The sequence below is a fragment of the Aphelocoma coerulescens genome, chromosome 3, assembly GCF_041296385.1.
Source record: "Aphelocoma coerulescens isolate FSJ_1873_10779 chromosome 3, UR_Acoe_1.0, whole genome shotgun sequence".
In the NCBI taxonomy this organism is placed as follows: Eukaryota; Metazoa; Chordata; class Aves; order Passeriformes; family Corvidae; genus Aphelocoma; species Aphelocoma coerulescens.
In genome coordinates this window covers 17,567,067-17,585,126 of record NC_091016.1, presented here as the reverse complement: position 1 = coordinate 17,585,126, position 18,060 = coordinate 17,567,067, and the positions used below count along the sequence as shown (strand labels likewise).

The 18,060-nt window shown below is 38.2% G+C and overlaps 1 protein-coding gene across 2 annotated transcripts in view; it reads left to right on the top strand.

The window, feature by feature from the left end:
• Nucleotides 1-18,060, top strand: part of NVL (nuclear VCP like) — a 44,967-nt gene that overhangs the window by 11,309 nt on the left and 15,598 nt on the right. The window contains exons 13-19 of one of the 2 annotated variants that reach the window (XM_069009253.1): nt 1,969-2,239; nt 4,470-4,688; nt 5,275-5,379; nt 6,189-6,251; nt 7,445-7,564; nt 8,260-8,359; nt 16,219-16,325. In XM_069009253.1, the coding sequence (XP_068865354.1) occupies nt 1,969-2,239; nt 4,470-4,688; nt 5,275-5,379; nt 6,189-6,251; nt 7,445-7,564; nt 8,260-8,359; nt 16,219-16,325 (985 nt within the window). Of the gene's footprint in view, nt 1-1,968; nt 2,240-4,469; nt 4,689-5,274; nt 5,380-6,188; nt 6,252-7,444; nt 7,565-8,259; nt 8,360-16,218; nt 16,326-18,060 lie in introns of those variants that run through there. The other variant, XM_069009254.1, reaches the window with a different exon arrangement.

Genomic DNA, 18,060 nt, shown 5'->3' with positions numbered 1-18,060 from the left:
CTTCCTCCAGATTTACTGTAGTAGTTATGTTCCTCTTGGTTGTGGGCAAGACATGCAGATCATTAAAGGAAGAACTAAAGAGTTAACTGAGGAGAGTAGTGATTCTCTGATAGTTCTGAGGAACACGTTAAAAAGATGATATTCCCAGAAATAGCACACTGTTGAAGGACAGGAGTTATGAACAGCAGAGCCATTGTGGTCTGTAGAGGTCATTCACAGGTTAGAGTGGAGTCACATTCACATTATTGTTTGTTTGTATTTGTGTTCCTGGAGGTGTAGGCTTACAGGGACTGATGATTTTGTTTTCTTTTTTAAATTATTCCCTCCCTCTGCTTTCTGTTTGTTTTGTGGAAGGCAAACAAAGGTGTTGATTTGTTGGTGTTGATTTGTTCCTTTATTTAAAATTAAAGGGTCATATAGACCTTATAAGTCCATCCAGTGTGCAGGATAAGTGAGTCTTGCTGAAGGCAGGATTTGAACTGCTTAGTTGTGGTTCTGCAGCCTTAGGGGGTGGAGTGAGATGAGAAAGTGCACCTGGAGATCTTGCTTTACCTGGTGTTTTCTTCTGCAAATTCAGAACGAGCCATTTGTAGTTCTGAACTGTTTACACTTCGACTCGATTGATTACATACAGCTCTTGTCAGACAGGTTGAAAAAATCTTGAGAAACAAGCTATTATCCCTAATAAAGATTGAAAGGAGAGATGATGCAACTTGCTAGTGAGGGAGGGAAACAGATGAAATGTATTATAATTTTAGAGTTATGAATAGTTTAATCACTTGGTTTTTTCATAACTTCTCTGTAGTTATTTGTTCTGGAAGTAATTTGGACTAGTTTATATTGGAACTAGAAGTACATTACTGATCTGGACTTCTTTGGTTTGTGCTGCCTTTTAAAAATATTTTCCCAATGAGGTGGTATTTTGCTGTTTCAACAAGTTGATTTGATCAACTGCTCTGAGTTCTTCAGTGCTAGTGTTTATGCAGGGACATTGGCTTTTGCTGGTTTTTTTTTTCTTTTTGACAAGTCATGTAGTTTTCGGTTGTCCTTGGCTTAGAAGAGCAGCAGGAAATTTTGGTGGACCCTGAATGAGATTTTGAAAGCTTCAGCTGTGGTACAAAGTGGAAAAAGCTCCCATTAAAAGAAGTGTGAAGTGTAGCTCTTCACTGTCAGTTACACAGAGCTGTTTTATGTTAGTGAGGAAACTGCCTAAGGAGGTGTAACTTTACCTTCGATTGAGGATAAGGTAACTCATGAGGTGGTAACAGAAGCCCTGTGTTGCCTACTGGAAGTTTTACTGGGGACCCAGGAACTATCTGCACTTGTATTCCACTGGCAGTGGTCAGGGAAAGATACTGAAGATTAAGCCAGAGCTCATCACACAGTTTGATTTCATTTGCTTCTTGCAGAATAGTTTGTTGTGGATGTTCTTCAATAAATAAATAAAAGTGTCATAGAACAGACAATGCAGATTTAGGTTGTTCTTCAATAAATAAATAAAAGTGTCATGGAACAGACAATGCAGATTTAGGTTGTTCTTCAATAAATAAATAAAAGTGTCATGGAGCAGACAATGCAGATGTAGGTATTAGGAATACAAGGTTAAATGTATCAATGGATAACTCGTGTGCATCTCTGTGGTACATTCTGAGTCCTAGCCCACCAATTTTGAATATAAACTGAGGTTGAAATAATCTATAAAACTTAGGTCAGCAAAACCACTGATTTGCAATGTCTGGTTGAGGCTGTTGGTTTTTGTTTAAGAACTGACAGGAAGTTTATAGCACAGTTCTGTGGGTTTCAGTGTTGGTTACTTCCTAGCTGGGTGAAAACTTCCCACTGTACTACTTCAATTCATGTTGACAGAAAGAGACATTAAATGCTGTTTGTTTTCATGTGGGGAAAAAAAAAAAAGTATCAGCTTTTTCTCCAGCTTTATCTTTCCTTTTTTTTTCTCTGCTTGATCAGAATTCTCCAGACCTTGTGTCGAAAACTGAAGCTCCCAGAGTCGTTTGAATTCCGTCACTTAGCGCGGCTGACTCCGGGCTATGTGGGGGCTGATCTGATGGCCCTGTGTCGAGAGGCAGCCATGTGCACAGTCAACAGGGTCCTGATAACATCTGAGGAGCAGAGGAGGAAACACACACACTCTGGGGGGAACACAACTGAAGGAAGTACGGGGATAGGAGCAGACATGCTGGTGGAAGACAGCACCAGACAACCAGAACTTCCTCCTAAGGTATGTGTTCCTTGAAGTGTGTGTTTTTAACATCTGAAGAGTTGAGCCATTTTAGAGTTATGAAAGTCATTGCTCATAAATTCCCAAACATCCACAGCCAACCTAATATTAAATTTAGCTTTATAAATATCAGCTTCTAAGGCAGGAGCTTAACTCCTAATGACCCTATAATGGGTCTGGAAAAGTGGCTTCCAAACTCCAGTCCTCCTAAAAATCATGTTCATGTTTATACAAGGTGTATTTTTTCCCTGGGATTTTTTGTTTTGTTTGTGCTGTGTTGTTTTGTCTTCTAGCAGAGCAGAGTTTAAAAGAGTGGCTGTATCTCTCTTCAGAAGTGTATTGACTGTAACAGAATTTTAAAAGCATCAGACTTGCACTGAATATTTTGCACAAGCTGTTTGCTGTGCCCTCAGTAAAATATCTGTTATGATGCCTGGAGCTCTTCCCTGACCTGGTAGAGTTACAGTAAGCCAAAGTCTAGAAGTATTTATGCAGCCTTTGTATGCCTTCGAGTTATGTGATTACTTGAGGTAAATCACATGTGGTGTCTGGTACCTGTAGCAGGTTTGAGGAAGAGATGAGCTGTTAATGTGCAGCACAACTGGAATTCTGTTGCAGAAAATAGTATTTCAAGTGCCAGAATTATTCTTTGGCCTAAGTAACATGAGGATTGGTGAAGCAGAACAACTTTATAGAGAAGTCCTTGGTCCTACTTCTCAAAATTTGGAGTCTGTATATGCCTTCATTGTGTGCCTCCTAAAGATTTGTCTGGAGATAAGTGGGCTTAAACGCACATTGTGCTCAGATTCTGTTTTTAGAGGGACTGTCAAAGAGCACTGTTGCTGTGATGACAGAAATCAGTGTAAAAAGCTGTAGTAAGCCTTTGTATTAGTGTAACATAAGCTTAGTGCTTATACCTCCCAGTGCTTCCTGGGGCCTGCTGTAGCCAAAAGAAAGTGGGGAGGGGCAGGTAGTTGCAGCTTTTATCAATGTCACCATGATCAAAGGGGTCGCTGAGAATGAGGAAGTCTAATCCTAACAAAGCCATGTTTTGATAGCTGGCAGGAGGTTGACATAGTCTAATACAGGGTATTGTCATTAAAACCCTTGTATTATGTTTATAATGGAAAAATAAACATACAAAACCTTTAAAAATCATTCACACAATTCGAGTAAACAAACCCAGTGGTCTTGGCTATTTCAGAGTTTCTCTCAATGGCTCTGTTAAGAAGAGGAGGGAGGGCTTAAAAGGAATATCAGGCGTTCTAAGCACTTGTATTTCTTTGTGGTCAGTTGTAGAGCTATCCTAGCTGAAATTGACAGGAAGTGATACTTTTTCTTTATTCTCCTATAGCAAAAATGTTGAAACTTAACACAGTTTTTACATTTATTTTTTCTCCCTCTATCTTATAATGAAAATCCTGATACAGTTTTACTAGTAGTGCAGTACCAGTTTGCTTTGATAATGCCTTTCTGTATTGGAATGGGGATGCATTTGTGTTGTGAAGATGTAAAGTTCTTTGATGAAATATTTTCTCAGGTAGTTTCCCCAATATGGAACTGATTGGAGAAATTGGAATGTACCTCCCTGGGTCACTGTGGTCTGCAACATGGGGCAGTGTAGAAAAGCATTACCCTGCATCTCTATTCTGTTGGCCCAAACTTTATCAGGGCCTGGTTGCAGAACCAGGCCTAATCAAGCTGAGGAAATGAGTTGTCTTGAAATCAGATGGTGTTAAATAAAAGTGGATGTTCTAGAAGTGTGTTAAGAGTTTTAACAGTTTATATGGAACTGAATATTCTGCAAATTGTTGGCATTGTACTGTCCAGCAGTTTTTCACTTTCTCTTGAAAGCAGTTTCTTGTTAAAAGCAGAATTAATACATATGAATAATACATATTTCTGAAATTTCAGCATGGAAATAGCTTTCTCCTAGTAAATGTGGGAGAAGCAGTAGGAAGACCTGGAAGGCAAAATACGTGTGCTAGCTCAGTTTCTGTAGCATCTAAATCAAAATTTTAGGCTCAGCTCAGTGCTTTCAAACCTGTAAATTTACACAGAGCTTTCCTGGAACATTTTTATCATTAATAGTGGTTTACATATTTTATGTGTATTGTACATAATAATGGGATTGATAGTTGAAGTATGGCTTTGAAAAAGCCCTTAAAATAGTTCTAGAAGTCTAACCCAGTTGCACAATCATTTTCTCTCCCTTTCCATGTACCTTAAGGATGAATTGCAGAGACTTTTGGATTTGCTGAAGGAGCAAGACCCCTTGCCTGAGGAACAGCTGCAGAAGCTGTGCATTGAGATGAATGATTTTATTGTTGCACTGTCATCAGTGCAACCCTCTGCCAAGAGAGAAGGCTTTGTCACAATTCCTGATGTGACATGGGCAGACATTGGAGCCCTGGAGGATGTTCGGGAGGAGCTGACTATGGCAATATTGGTATGTCTTAAGCTTACTTCCAAAGATCTGTTGTACTCCCCCCTGTGCAGGAAATAAAACTAGGTTTGTTTTCAATATTTATTTAAGGTATAGTGGTATTTTGCAATATCTTTATTTAAAACAGTCAAGCTTCTATAATTCACTTCAGAATTTGTTTCAAGTCTGGTGTTTGTATTTAACATTTTGGTTTTTGTATTCATGCTTTCAGTGTGTTTGTATTGCTCAACCTTTAAGTATTCTAAAAGGTTTGTACCAATAACCTTGGTTATGCAACTGCCACACAAAGAACTGGGGACTACTTAGCTGGAAGCTTAGCAGTCTTGCTGCCAGTCAGAGGGAAACTTAACATTAACACCTGTAGGTAACTTTGGTAAATAAAATCTTTGCCTCTGAATTTTTCCCATTTAGGGGTAATTAGCAGTGCAAGATATTAAGATGCTTATCGAATCGTTACTCTTTTAGCCTATAAAAATTGGAATAAAGAACTTCCCATGAATTTGGGAATGATTTTTCTTCCAGCTGTAACTAAAATGAAAAGTTTCATGTTTTCTTTATGCCAGAAATAATGATGATAATTTCTTTTTAGGCACCTGTACGAAACCCAGAGCAGTTTAAATCTCTGGGCCTGACTACTCCAGCTGGTGTCCTGCTTGCAGGGCCTCCAGGGTGTGGCAAAACGCTGTTAGCTAAGGTAATGCATTTTCTAAACATCATTAAAAATGCTGGATAATCTTCTTGAAGTGGATGTTTTTGTAGGATGAGTCTGGATGATAGTGACAGAAGTTGGGCTTTTGCACCACATCTCATCAGAAAATTAGATTTAGGCCTTTGTGCTAAAGTTATTTGATTTTTCTTGCATAAAGTTACAACTTTGCTTGAATTGAGAGGGAATTCCTGCAAAACTTGAAGGAATGAAGTTAGTTAAGGAAAAAGTAGCAAAAATGAGAAGAAACTCTATTGGATACCCACTTTTATGGAATATTTCACAGTAATTAAATTATATATTTGGGGGTATATACTCTACACTTTATTATGTATATGTAATTTTATTGTTTATATTTATCTTATTGCAATTGCTTCTATTCTCCTTTTGAGCATTTCAGTTCTCACAGCCTCTCCATGTAAATACAGATAATTGTGCAAATTTCAGATTGTTTCTGATTGTTTCTCATCTGTGTCTTCAGGTGCTCTTATGGAGTTGAATGTCTCTTTAACTCCCATAGTTATTGGGCATTTTTCTGCTGGTGTGGGGGCTGAAGTGTGGATCTGGAGCTGCCTCATCAGAGAGAGAGAGAGAATACACTGCTAAACTCACTGTTCCCCTCCCACTCTTAATTGCATATAATTATACTTTGTACTGTTTTCTATATTTTGCAAACAGTTGATAACGATGTTCCTTCCCTTCTATTTGTTTATCACTCCATGGACAGAAGCAAAGAAGACATGATAAATGTGTGTTTTAAATATATCTATATATAGCTGACTTTACCTTTTTCATAGGCTGTGGCAAACGAGTCTGGACTGAACTTCATATCTGTGAAAGGTCCTGAGCTGCTAAATATGGTATGTGCTAATCATGGGACTTATGTTATTTATGGAATTCTTGTCCAAAATGTGGGGCAAGCAAAATTCCTGATAATTACACAACTGATCCTGGTGTGACTGAAGTTGCCTTATTTAACTTCTCTTTAAAGTTTTTAGCAGTGAAGTTGTTCATGTGAAAAGAAAAAAGTCCCTTGTGTAGCTTAAATATTTATCTTAGTTTAGATTACCTGGCAGGTGGAGCCTTCTTAACTTGAAGTAGGGTTTCTAAATGACCAGCTACATACATCACTGCTTTTCTGTAGCATGGAGATTTTAAATGTCAACAGATGAGAGTGCTGTAGTTCAAATTTTTGAAGCACTGGACTTAGAAGTGCTGTGATGTAACTTCAGTCCCTTTTAGAGTCAAGAGAATGTGTTGAACTGAGCAAGGTGGCTGTAGCTCCCGTCTGGGAAGGCTGTGGCAGTTTTGTGCTTAGCAGTAATGTGGAAGCTGTAACCAACATACTGGATTTGATTGATCTCTTCGCAAACATTTTTATATGTCTGCTTCAAGTACTGATACAGGCAGGAAATACAACACTTAGGTTAATGAGAAACCAGACTTCCTTGTGGAATACAGAGAGAATAGTTGGCTGTGGTTCAGAGACTGTGTTAACATATAAATTGTATTAAAACATGTTTGTTTGGAAAAAATTAAGTGTTTGCATTTACAGCTTCACAGCCGCTGTTCCTACAGTTCAGCATTCAAAGTGAAATTCTGGCTGACTTTTGAGTTCCCTACCACCAAGGCCCTGTCTTCAGGCAACAACTCTATGAACTTCAGATGTTCATTGTGTTCACATTGCTCACTGGGTTTGTTTATGAGCAGCTGAAAAACAGGGTCCTTAATTAAGACTGTATTTGTTAATTCTCATCACCAGAATGATGGCAAGTTAGATTTAATGCCCAGAAAAAAGGAATTCTGTTGAACTCTGAATCTACTACAAATTGTCAAAAGTCAGCTAGTGGCAATTAGTTCCCACATAAATCATGATCACTAAGAAAACAGAGATAAGCAACTGTTATCAGAAATAAACAGTAATAAAAGATTAGTAGGTTGCATTTCTCCTTTGCAAAGTACCTTGAAGAGTGTTTAAAACTATTGGGTTTTTTTCCCAAGCAAAATCTTCATGTCTTACGTTATTTCAATGTTGTTTCTCTTCTTGTTTTAGTATGTTGGTGAAAGTGAACGTGCTGTCCGTCAGGTGTTCCAGCGTGCCAGGAATTCAGCCCCCTGTGTTATATTCTTTGATGAAGTTGATGCTTTGTGCCCTCGGAGGTCTGACCGTGAAGTGAGTCTGCCTTCAAATATTTCCACAAATAAATACTCTCAGTTACAGCTTTTGTGACATTGCTGGCAACAGAAGTGCCCAGAAGGGTATCTCCCAAGAAAAGCAGTCCACTAGGCTTTCTGTCATTTGAGGGAAAATGTGTTGGTCAAGTTTTATAAAGCTTAATACTTTTTTTAGTATGCATATACAGAAAAAATATCCAGAGAAATTCAGGTTAAGCTATTGAGTTTGGTTGCAGGATGTTGCTACTACGGAATTAACATTTATGTCTTAGTAGTTCACCTGGTTAAAATGTTATTCCAGAGGTTTCAATATTTAAGAACTCTTTTTTCTCAAAAAACTGAGTATTGAGAAATTTTGTGGCTTCTTGTTGAGGTACATATCAGAATGACTAGTACAAATATTTATATGTATTCCTGTAAGTGAGTCCTTTAGTTTTGATGGGAAAGAAAAGGTTTGCCACATGTTAAAATATGTGGCAAGTGTGAAGATGGCATAAATTTGGGATGGAGACACGCTAAGAATATGATAGAAGGAATCCACAATGCAGCTACATTGAAAGTGTGAAAAAGAAACTTTTTTCTTTGAGTACTATTTCAGTGCAGGGACTTAGTAGATCTTTTGTTTCTTTTACCTTGAAATATTCACATTTCCACTGTTCCCTCGATTTTGTTGACAAATTTCTCCTTCCAAAGTCAGGAGCCAGTGTGCGGGTAGTGAACCAGCTGCTGACAGAGATGGATGGGCTGGAGAATCGGCAGCAGGTTTTCATTATGGCTGCCACTAACAGGCCAGGTAAGGACCCAAAAGTCATAAACAAGAAATCAGACGTCCTTGGTTCTATTCTAATGAAATCATGTGTTCTTAAATATTTGAATTCTGTAGTTAAGCCTGTTCTGTACTTAAAATTACAGTGTCTCCTCAAATCCAAAGCTTTTCTGATGAGTTAGTCTGTTCCCTGTTCATGCGGCATCATGAGATAAAGCAATCTCTTTAAAATGTGTCTTACTTAGCACCTGGTACCAGTGCTGTTAAAATGCTTTGAAGGACCTTTGACTGCTGTGGATTATGTCCTTGCAATGTAAAAGCAGAAAAGAGACCTAAAATGTAATTTTAAATTTTTTTTTACTACTTAAATTGGTTTTCTATCCAAAGCAGCCTTACAGTTTTCTGCTTTATAGATGTATTTTTTTTTTCCTTAAGACATCTGTCTCGTATTAAATCATTTTTCCATTTGAAAATCATTTTTCTTATCTTTTGCTTCCTGGGCTTCATGTTCTGAACTAGACTCTGTTTGGATCAGTTACTCTCCTGTTCCCTCATATTCTGTCCAGCTTGGATATTGACAACTGTCCTTGCTCCCTTGCTGGCTCTTCAGTTTTTGGTAGCTCTTGCAATTTCACCAGCATCTTCTCAGTTAGTAACCTAAACACTGATGTCTGCTTTACAAACATCATGTGTTTTATGAATGATTTTCTGCCTCTTTTTTTTTGTTGTTTTGTATTATTGAGAAGTCCTGTGTTTTATTCATAGCAAGAAACTTGTCTTTTCCTGAATGTGAATTCCATCTAAAAGCTGTGGGTTATAAGTAAAGGAATTTGTTGTCAATTTTACAAAGAAACATGCATAAAGATGTTGCCCTTCCTTGGTTATGAGGGTTTTTTGAATATTGCAACTGAAATGAAACACAGGGTTACAAGTCTGTCTTATAAAACTATACTGGTGTGAGTACCAGAATTTCAGAAAAAACCTTTGGACCTAGAATTTGGCAAATCACTACTTACAGTGAGACACAGTTATTTCTTACCTGCATGTATTAAGTAAGGACAAGATGTAGAGTTTTGCTGAGAAATGGCTTAACAGGGAAAATAGTAGCATGGCTGTTCTGGATATAATTTGGAAGATGAGAAAGTTAAAATACTTGATATTTCTTGTGTTCTATAAATTAAGGAAAATTTGGTTCGAAATAATCTGTAATAGGCAACTGTGAGGTGTGGGTTTTTTTTTTCCAATGGTCAAAAGCTTCAAAGATTTTGAGGAAGATCTTCCTATGTCTTCAATTCTTTGCATCATGACAGACTCTCAGGCCTTCCACGTGATGAAGTATGAGCTGTAGGGGCTTAAATCTGTATCTGCTTGTACAGATTCTTTGACTTAAAGTGGTAGGTTTTCCTGGCATGAGCTTGCTGGTCCTGAGCTATCTAATGCGATGCAGAATAGAGAATAGGCTTATACTACATGTAGGTGCAGTGGGATGTACCAAGAGTGTTGGTGGGAGTGTCATCAAGTTGCCTTAGGAAAGAGATCTCTTCCTAAATTAGTTGTGCTATTCCAAGCATTTGTATCAAGCAGCCTTATTTGGAAGTGTTTCTCAAGGGCTTCGTATCTAATTACTGACTTGTCATTATCTCTGACTGGAGCTTGGGCTGGGAATTCCGGCACTTCTGAAGCAGAGGACACATCCAGCTGTACTTCCTGCAGTGCCTCCTCAGCCTGTCGGGCACGGGGCCAATCCTTTTTGGGCTGCTCTGTGTCACTGTTCTGAGCTAAGGATTCCTCTCGTGGAGGCAGCTGAGTGCAAGCACTCCAGCAGCTTTACCAGGGCCAGTTTAGGGAAAATATTGCTCAGATGTTAATTTCAAAATATAAGTACTTATGTGTAGCAGGTTTGTCCTAATTCCCTCATTTAGTTTTACACTGATTCAGTGCTTGCTTACGGGTCTGATTTTCATGCATATGTGAAATAGACACCTGTTCAATTGTTAATTCCCCTCTCTATAAGCCTTATACTCGGTGCGTTTTTACCATTATGGGGTTAGAAAGTACCTCTGGAATGGTTTGGGGATCTTTTTTTCTTTTTTTTTTTTCCTTCAGTTTTAAAATGTCACTGCTGCCTTGTTCAGCTGCAGTGGCAGGTGTACTGTTTGACCATACGGGAATAGTTTTGAGGGCAGCTGGGAAATGTATGAGGCATGAAATCAACAGTGTATTATTAGTCACTGACATTGGTGAAAAAAGTGGATTTGAGGTAAAAATGCCAAATGCAAAGAAAATGCAAAGGCAGGAATAACAAATACAATTAATTTCTGTTTACTGAATTTGTAAATGAATTAATATCCTTTAATTTGATGATTTTATCTTGATAAAGATACAAGGAGCTGTTTTGCCAGTATTAATAAAATGATTTTTTTTTCTGAATGGCCAAGGTTGGAACATCCAGCTTCTGCAGGAAGAGGCAGTTTGGATAGGATGGACATCAGCTGTGTGTATGAATAACGTTTTGGATAGGTTTAGACCATGATTTTTTCCTGTGATATCTGCATTTGTCAGTATGAGGAAATAGTTTCCAACTGATGCAGCTTTCATCAGAACAGTTTCTACTGAAGTTGTGGTTAAGTTAGGGAAGCTGATTTTTCTCTCCTGTTGTTTGTTCACTGTTCATGGGGCCTGGGAGGAGGCGGTGTTCCCCACATGAAGTTTTGCTGGTGTGGTCTGGCTACTTAATAGGAGCACATTGCAGGTAGAGAGCAGGGAAGTCTGTGCTAGTAAAGCACTCTTAACCACCTTAAGAATGCAAAGCCCAGGCAGAGACCTGTAGGACAAGCATAGTTTATATGGGCTACTATGTTGAAGTGATTCCCACAAACAGTTAAAGCTGTGGTGCCTGAGAAGGTCTTTAATCTTTGTAAGAAAGATTTTTCTGTCTTTGTCGTGGTGAATAGAGGGTGCTGCTGGGGTGGGGGGTTGTGTAATGTAAATCTGAATAATATATGTGTCCTAGCAGAACTGCCTGCAGTCTTCCACTGGGCTAGTACTGTCAAGTGTGAGATCCCATGGTTTTTAACCCATGTTAGTAGTATTTATTGGGAGAGAAAATGGCTTTTCAAGATGCTTCTTTTTTTAGAGTGACTGCATGCATGGTAGCTTTGATAGTTGGTTGCTGGTGCTGTTCATGACTGTCAGTGCTTGTTGTCAGCATTGTAGTCTGAAATCATTATGCAATAGGAAAAGTCTTCTCTCATAAGTTATTATTACTGTTGTTGTTGTTGTTACTGTTATTGCTGTTATTATTATTATTATTATTATTGTTATTATTTAGGAGTAGTTGCAGTTAGGCTAGCAATGGCTCAACCACTGTTGGCATCAAGGTATGTTCCTGGCACAGTTGTTCCAGTGAGGTGCTGGCACCCAGGACAAGGTGTTACTGTGAAATGGTGGTAGTTTATACCCCATGGCTGAAGACTGCCAAGTTCTCTTTTATATGGCCTTTAAACACTTGGAAGGTTTTAATTCCCATTTTGCCAAAAGGACAGGCACAATAGATTGGTTCCTTTGTTTATCAAATACAATCTGCAAGTGGTAATTCTTATTCTGGCAGGGTTGAAATAAGCCTTTGATGTGCCCTAAAAAGCAGGATATATGCGTGGTTTTTGCACTTACTCAGTGACTTTGAAAGTCCCCTGTAGATATTTCTTGACTCCTTCTAAATTAGCAGGGATGCTGTATTCCAAACTCAATCTCTTTCCACCTAAATGCAGAATCAATGTCAGACTTTGTCTGAAGATGATTAAACTTTTAAAGTACTCAATATCGTTAGAGAGAGGGGGGGGGTGGAAATAGAGGCAGAAATGTCATGTCTTGTTAGACCTTTAATGGGTCAGAATAATTATATTCTTTTCCAGTCCACTTCCTTCCCCAAATCCAAGACTAAATACTACACAACTGCCAAACACTACTGTTAAATAAAATCTATAATTTCCCACAATTTCCTAGTTACCAGTTTGAATTTTGGGATGGGATACTGGTGCTTTCTGCTCTTCTGTTACTTCCCTAGGCTTTGAGCATTTATAAACTCCTTAGAGAAATGCTACCAAGGCATCAGCAGCATTTCCCCTGGGATCTAGGGAACTAACTATGTATGTAACATGAGGAAACAGCCAAGATTTTAAACTTGACATAAATTGTGATGATGTCTTGCTTTTATTCATGGCCTCTCTCTCTAGCTTTCTGAAATTAATTCTTGCACAATTCCCCTTCTACTGTTACCTTTGAGCACGATCCTAGTTTCAGTGAGTTCTATTTTTTGATAGCAAGTTTATTTTAATTTTTTTAGAGCTATTCACATGAACCACATGTTTTGAAACACAATAAAAAAAATAATCACCAGTCTTTAACAATAGTTACAGTTTGGGTTTGGGCATCGTTTATGTTTTTACCTGTTTATACATGTTGCTGAATTAAAGGCAAGATAACATCTAAGAAAAACACTTAATACGTGAGGCATGGAACAATTTCTTTCATAATAGTTCTAATTGACACAAATTATATTTGTGCATTTCAGCAGCCCTTGAGTGTTGTGTATCTTTCACAATAACTTCAGTTGTTAACTGCAGCGTTCACCTGGAGTCTCAGAAATCCTTTTAGGGCTTCTGAGCCTGCATTTCAGAACATCACAAATGGGAGGGCCTAGATCTTGTGTACTTCAAATATATTTTTGAAAGCTGTAGTGAGAGTATAAGAGAAGTTTGATGGACTCACACAACAGCTGTCACTGCTGGTATGCACTGAACTTCTCTAAATGTGGTTGGCTCCTGTACAGTTGAGATAAGAAATGAATAATCAACTAGAAATGAATGTGGGACTAACAGATTCTATTTAGAAAAACAGAATGTCCCTGTATAGGGAATCATGCACAGATACTTTCAATAGAATGTAATGATTCTGTCAAATTTTGCAATAGTTTGAAGAGCAGTGTAGCAGACTGAAATGTGACATAATTCTCTAGAGGTTAGTGCCTGTTTTAACTATTAAAAACAAAGCAAGGAATAGATGTACTCTAAATATCTTCTTATGTAATTTTGTCAAATTATTTGGGAGATGATACTGCTGTCTTCTAATGACAGTCAACACCACTGACCACCTCAGAAAGGCAGAAAATTATTAACTAGACATTTCTCCTAATAGGAGTATATTCTCTCTGTGAGACAACTGCTTGGAAAAGGAGTGCTGTGTTTTATCACATTTCCATGCTTCACTTCCTTTCCAACTTAAGGGATAATAATAGGCTTTGAAAGGGGTATCTGCGATAACTACCTTAATTTCATTAAAATGTTAAATGTATCTAAAATGAGTTGATTCTCTTTAGGTAACCTTTAAGGTAATAGATATGGAGAGAGTGTTATGATTTATCAGGGTGGAATGTTTTGAAATTCCTTAAAGGGGAACATTATTCAGTTTTTTTAAATGGATATGAAGTGCATCTAATGAGTGAGTTTGCCCAATGAGTAAATACTAATTTTCTGCGTTATGTGACTTGAGTTTTGAAGAACTTCAGGCCCAGGTCTGAACCAGAAGAATGAAATTAGTTGATTCATAAGGAGATGGGGAGTGTAGATCTGTGTTTTAAACTTTGGTGTGGTCTTGTTGCTGTAAACCACCATTACTGCAGCTTATCAAGTTCTGTCAGTTGTGGTAACTCTTTGAATGCAGGCAGTGTGATCATTTCCATACAAAAAGATGAATGCAACTTCAGACCACATCACTGACTTCACATTGTTGGACAAATAGCAAGTACTATGTTCTCAGCACGCAAAATGGAAACAGTATTTTCCATAGCAAGCTTAGTATTTTAAAATATTATTTAATATTTTATTTTTGGAATGTTAGAATGAAGAAATCAGCAAGTGCCTGGTGTTGTAATGCAGTCCCTATTGAGAGGATTTGTTTTGGTGTTTATAATTGATCCTTTGAGTGAACTTTGTCATCTCCTATTAATAATGTGACAAGAAACACAGGAACAGGAAAGTGCACTTGTGTCAAAAGCAAGGCAAAGTGTCATCTGGAACGATGCACAGATGTATAAGGAACATGTTTTTGTCTGTGCCTGCCGTGACAGGGATTCTGTTTAATCCTTGTTTCATCTGGCCTGGATTAAATTAATACAACCAGTTATTACTTCTGTTTTCCCCCTCACCATTCTCATCACAGTCGCAGTAGCTGATTTTTGCTTCCATAAATGCTTCTGCCCATGACTGCTGTATCTTAGGGGAAAAAAATGCTTTTGTCCAAGAAAAAGATAATGGAGTTGTTCTTTAAGCATAAGTGGGAGAGCAACTGGAACAAAACGATGAGTATCTTTAAGAAGTGGATCAAGACCATATTGTGGTAGGATCAGGTAGTTCAAGTCTTGACAGAATTGAGCAAACTTTTTTCATTTGCAAAAAAGGGATAGCTTTACTTCCCTGCTACTGTTTTAGGGCGTGGGTGGTGTCTGTTTTCTTTAAAACATCTATACAGTAAAGATGAGCAGCTTCACTGTTCCCACATTTCACTTTAATGTACACAGCTGCAGTTTGTCTGTTAGCTCCCTTTTGTCAGCAGGGCAGAGCCAATGCAGGCTGTCAGCAGCCTCATTGGGAAGCCTTGATCATTTCCAGCTTTAGACTTAGATGGAACTGTCAACTGCCACTTCTGGGAAAGGTTCTTGCAGCAGTTACCTCACACATCCATAGAATTTATATACTTGAAAACAGTCTGTTACAGTAAAAGTATAGATTTCTTTCTATCTTCTGTGAGTGCTTTTGTGACTTTGCTGCTCACGTTGCTGTGGCATGTAGGATATCATAGAGCCATAGAATCATTTAGGTTGGAAAAGACCTCAAAGATCATGGAGTCCACCTGTTAACTCAGCACTGCCAAGTCCACTAAACCATGTCCCCAAGTGCCCCATCTACACATCTTTTTAGTACCTCCAGGGATGGCAAGTCAATAGAATTCCTTAGTGAAATAGAGCAGTTAATACCTTTATTGGTTTTTGGTAGATGGGGAAATGGGGCATCAAGAAGCATTGAGAAATACCATGCAGACAGTTTGTGCTGAAACACAGACAGAAATTGAGGCCTTTTCCAAGTTACATGCCCTGTCTGTATCTCTTGTTATACCAAGAGTATTTATATCCTGACTTATTTTGTGTACATTCAGTAGTGAAGCCTGTGGTTCTAAAAGGCTGCTACACATTTCTGTTACACTTAAGCTTTGAATGATTTTTCTAGAAACATTTGTGATAATTTTTGCTTTCTTACTTCTCCACACATAATAAATTTGGAGTCTGTAGTTATTCCTGGGAAACAAATTCTGTACTTTGCAGCTATCTTTAGTATTTTCATGGGTTTCCCGTTTTACCATTCAGATTACTATTATGTAGTAGAAATGCAAATGACCAATAAAATTAAGTTTGCATATGGGTGGTGTGATTGGCCCTGTGTACTTGTTATGCTTGACTTATCACTGTCCCTTTGGGTAGAGTTCCTCCCAATAGAACAAACTGCTAATAATTGATGTGGAATTCCTCAGCAAAAATGTTCTAATTTTGTATTGCCAGATACGTAGTTGTCTTCATCTGTGAAGAAATGAAACTGGTATTTATGAGCCATAATTGAGCAGATGTGGCTGAACTGTCCTGGGTGGTAGAGACAAAATTCACAAAAATGAAACTTTTTCAATCAGCTACTTTAATGCTCAGAGCTTCAAGTCACGGCACAAATGCTTCTTGGAGTCTTGGTACAAATATGCATATATTCCTTCTCATGTGGAGACCTTCCTAAGGGTGCATCTCATTTCTGTGTTAATTCTTTTCTATTTTTCCTCTCCCTAAGATATAATTGACCCAGCTATCCTGCGTCCTGGTAGGCTGGATAAAACCCTCTATGTGGGTTTGCCACCCCCTGAAGATCGACTTGCTATTTTAAAGACCATCACCAAAGTGAGTATTTGGAAATATATCCTTAATCTTGAAGCTTGGTGGAATGATGTAAGACAAATTACATGTTACAAAGAATTGCAGGATCCTGTCTCATTAAATACTTTCACGTATTCCATGAGGTCATAAAAATAATCCCTCAGCCCATCTGCTGTTAAATTTGCTCTGAGATTGCAAGGGGCTGATGAATCTTGATTAAAGCAAACCTGTTAAACACAAAAGTTGCTGCCTTTATAGTCATAGTTTGAACAGATTTAATTAGAAGATTCCTATCTGTGTGAGTAATGGGCCTAGAAGTGTTTTGTAAGCTTTTTTTGGGAGGTTCCAGACATTCACCAGAATGATTCACAAGCTCCATCTGTATTTGCTTAACAGTAATTGGCTTTAGGATTAAAGGAAGCTTGTGATGATAGAGGTTGTAGGTTAAAGTAAATGTGAAAATGTGAAATCTGTGCTTTCATGGGTCCTCCCCACAGTTATCAGCACAATCTGCCACTCAGAGACTTGGACTATAGAATTCTGTGTGAGTATTTCTCCAAGTATGGCACAGCAGCAGACAAGGCCTTAAAAATGAACATACAGAGCACTATGAATTACTTGGATATTTTCTGCTTTTTTCCAGTAGATCAACACTGAGTGTTAAGAGCAGGTGTTCTATCAGATCGGGGTTTTTTGCTGCAAAGGAGACAAAATCTTTACTATAGAGGAAAGATAGCATTATGAGAAGTGTGGCAAAAATTACTTAGTGTATTTGTAATAAAAGATAATCCACACTTGTGTAACCTTAAAGTTGTGGTGTATAGGCCATAGTTGATTCAGAATTCAGAAAGTGAGAACTTGTTCAAGCCTGTTCTTTCATGCCAAAATGGATGTTCAGAGAGTGAATTCTCATTACAAATTCAGGATTTTAGACTTTCCTTCATTTGTTCTCTGCATTACTTCATGGATGAAAATACATTGTGTTCCTCCATTTGCTATTTGCACTAGACCAGTTTGTTGTTTTTAAGTTTTACAGAAATACTTCAGTTAATTATTTTTATAACCCTGTTCTTAAAGATGATTGCTTTCCATGAGATGTTGAGAGAAATTGAGTGTAACATCCTTGGATCATTTTTCAAACACACTGTAAGGAATCATGATGTTTGTTTTACCAAATTTATTTTCAAAGGTAATCAGGGGTGTAGGAGAATAGTGCAGCAGAGCTTGGTGCTTTGCTCCCTTCACTGGAGGAAAAGGTGGTATTAAACAGAGCTGATTTCGCTCACTCTCACAGGCTTCCCTTGCTCACACTCTCACAGCTACATGTAGTCACCAAGATACACAAACCCACCTGGCAGGGGCAGGATCACTCCTGGGAAGCACTGGGAATAAGTGAGAATTGAGTTCTCACTTCATCTTTTGACTTCCTCTTGTTTGGCAGTGACCAGCTGGTTGTTAGGGAGAGCTGTTTTCAGTTTCCCGTCAAGAATCAAGTTCAGAATTGGGTTTACTGCCATAAATCTGGGGTGAGGTTGCTGAAAAGTGTCTTTGCTCCCTTCTCCTGGGAATCTTTGTGCCTACAGTCCTATCTTCCTGTTGAGATAACATCAAGAGGCGTGGCTATGGGATGTGGTAACCCTGTTATTATCCCATTGCCAGAGTATTTTTGTCTTCTGCTGAGAAATCATATTTGATGTGGCCTGATCTGCTTATGGGCCTTCTTGTGACAGAAGGAATACATTGCACAGTGTTTATCAGC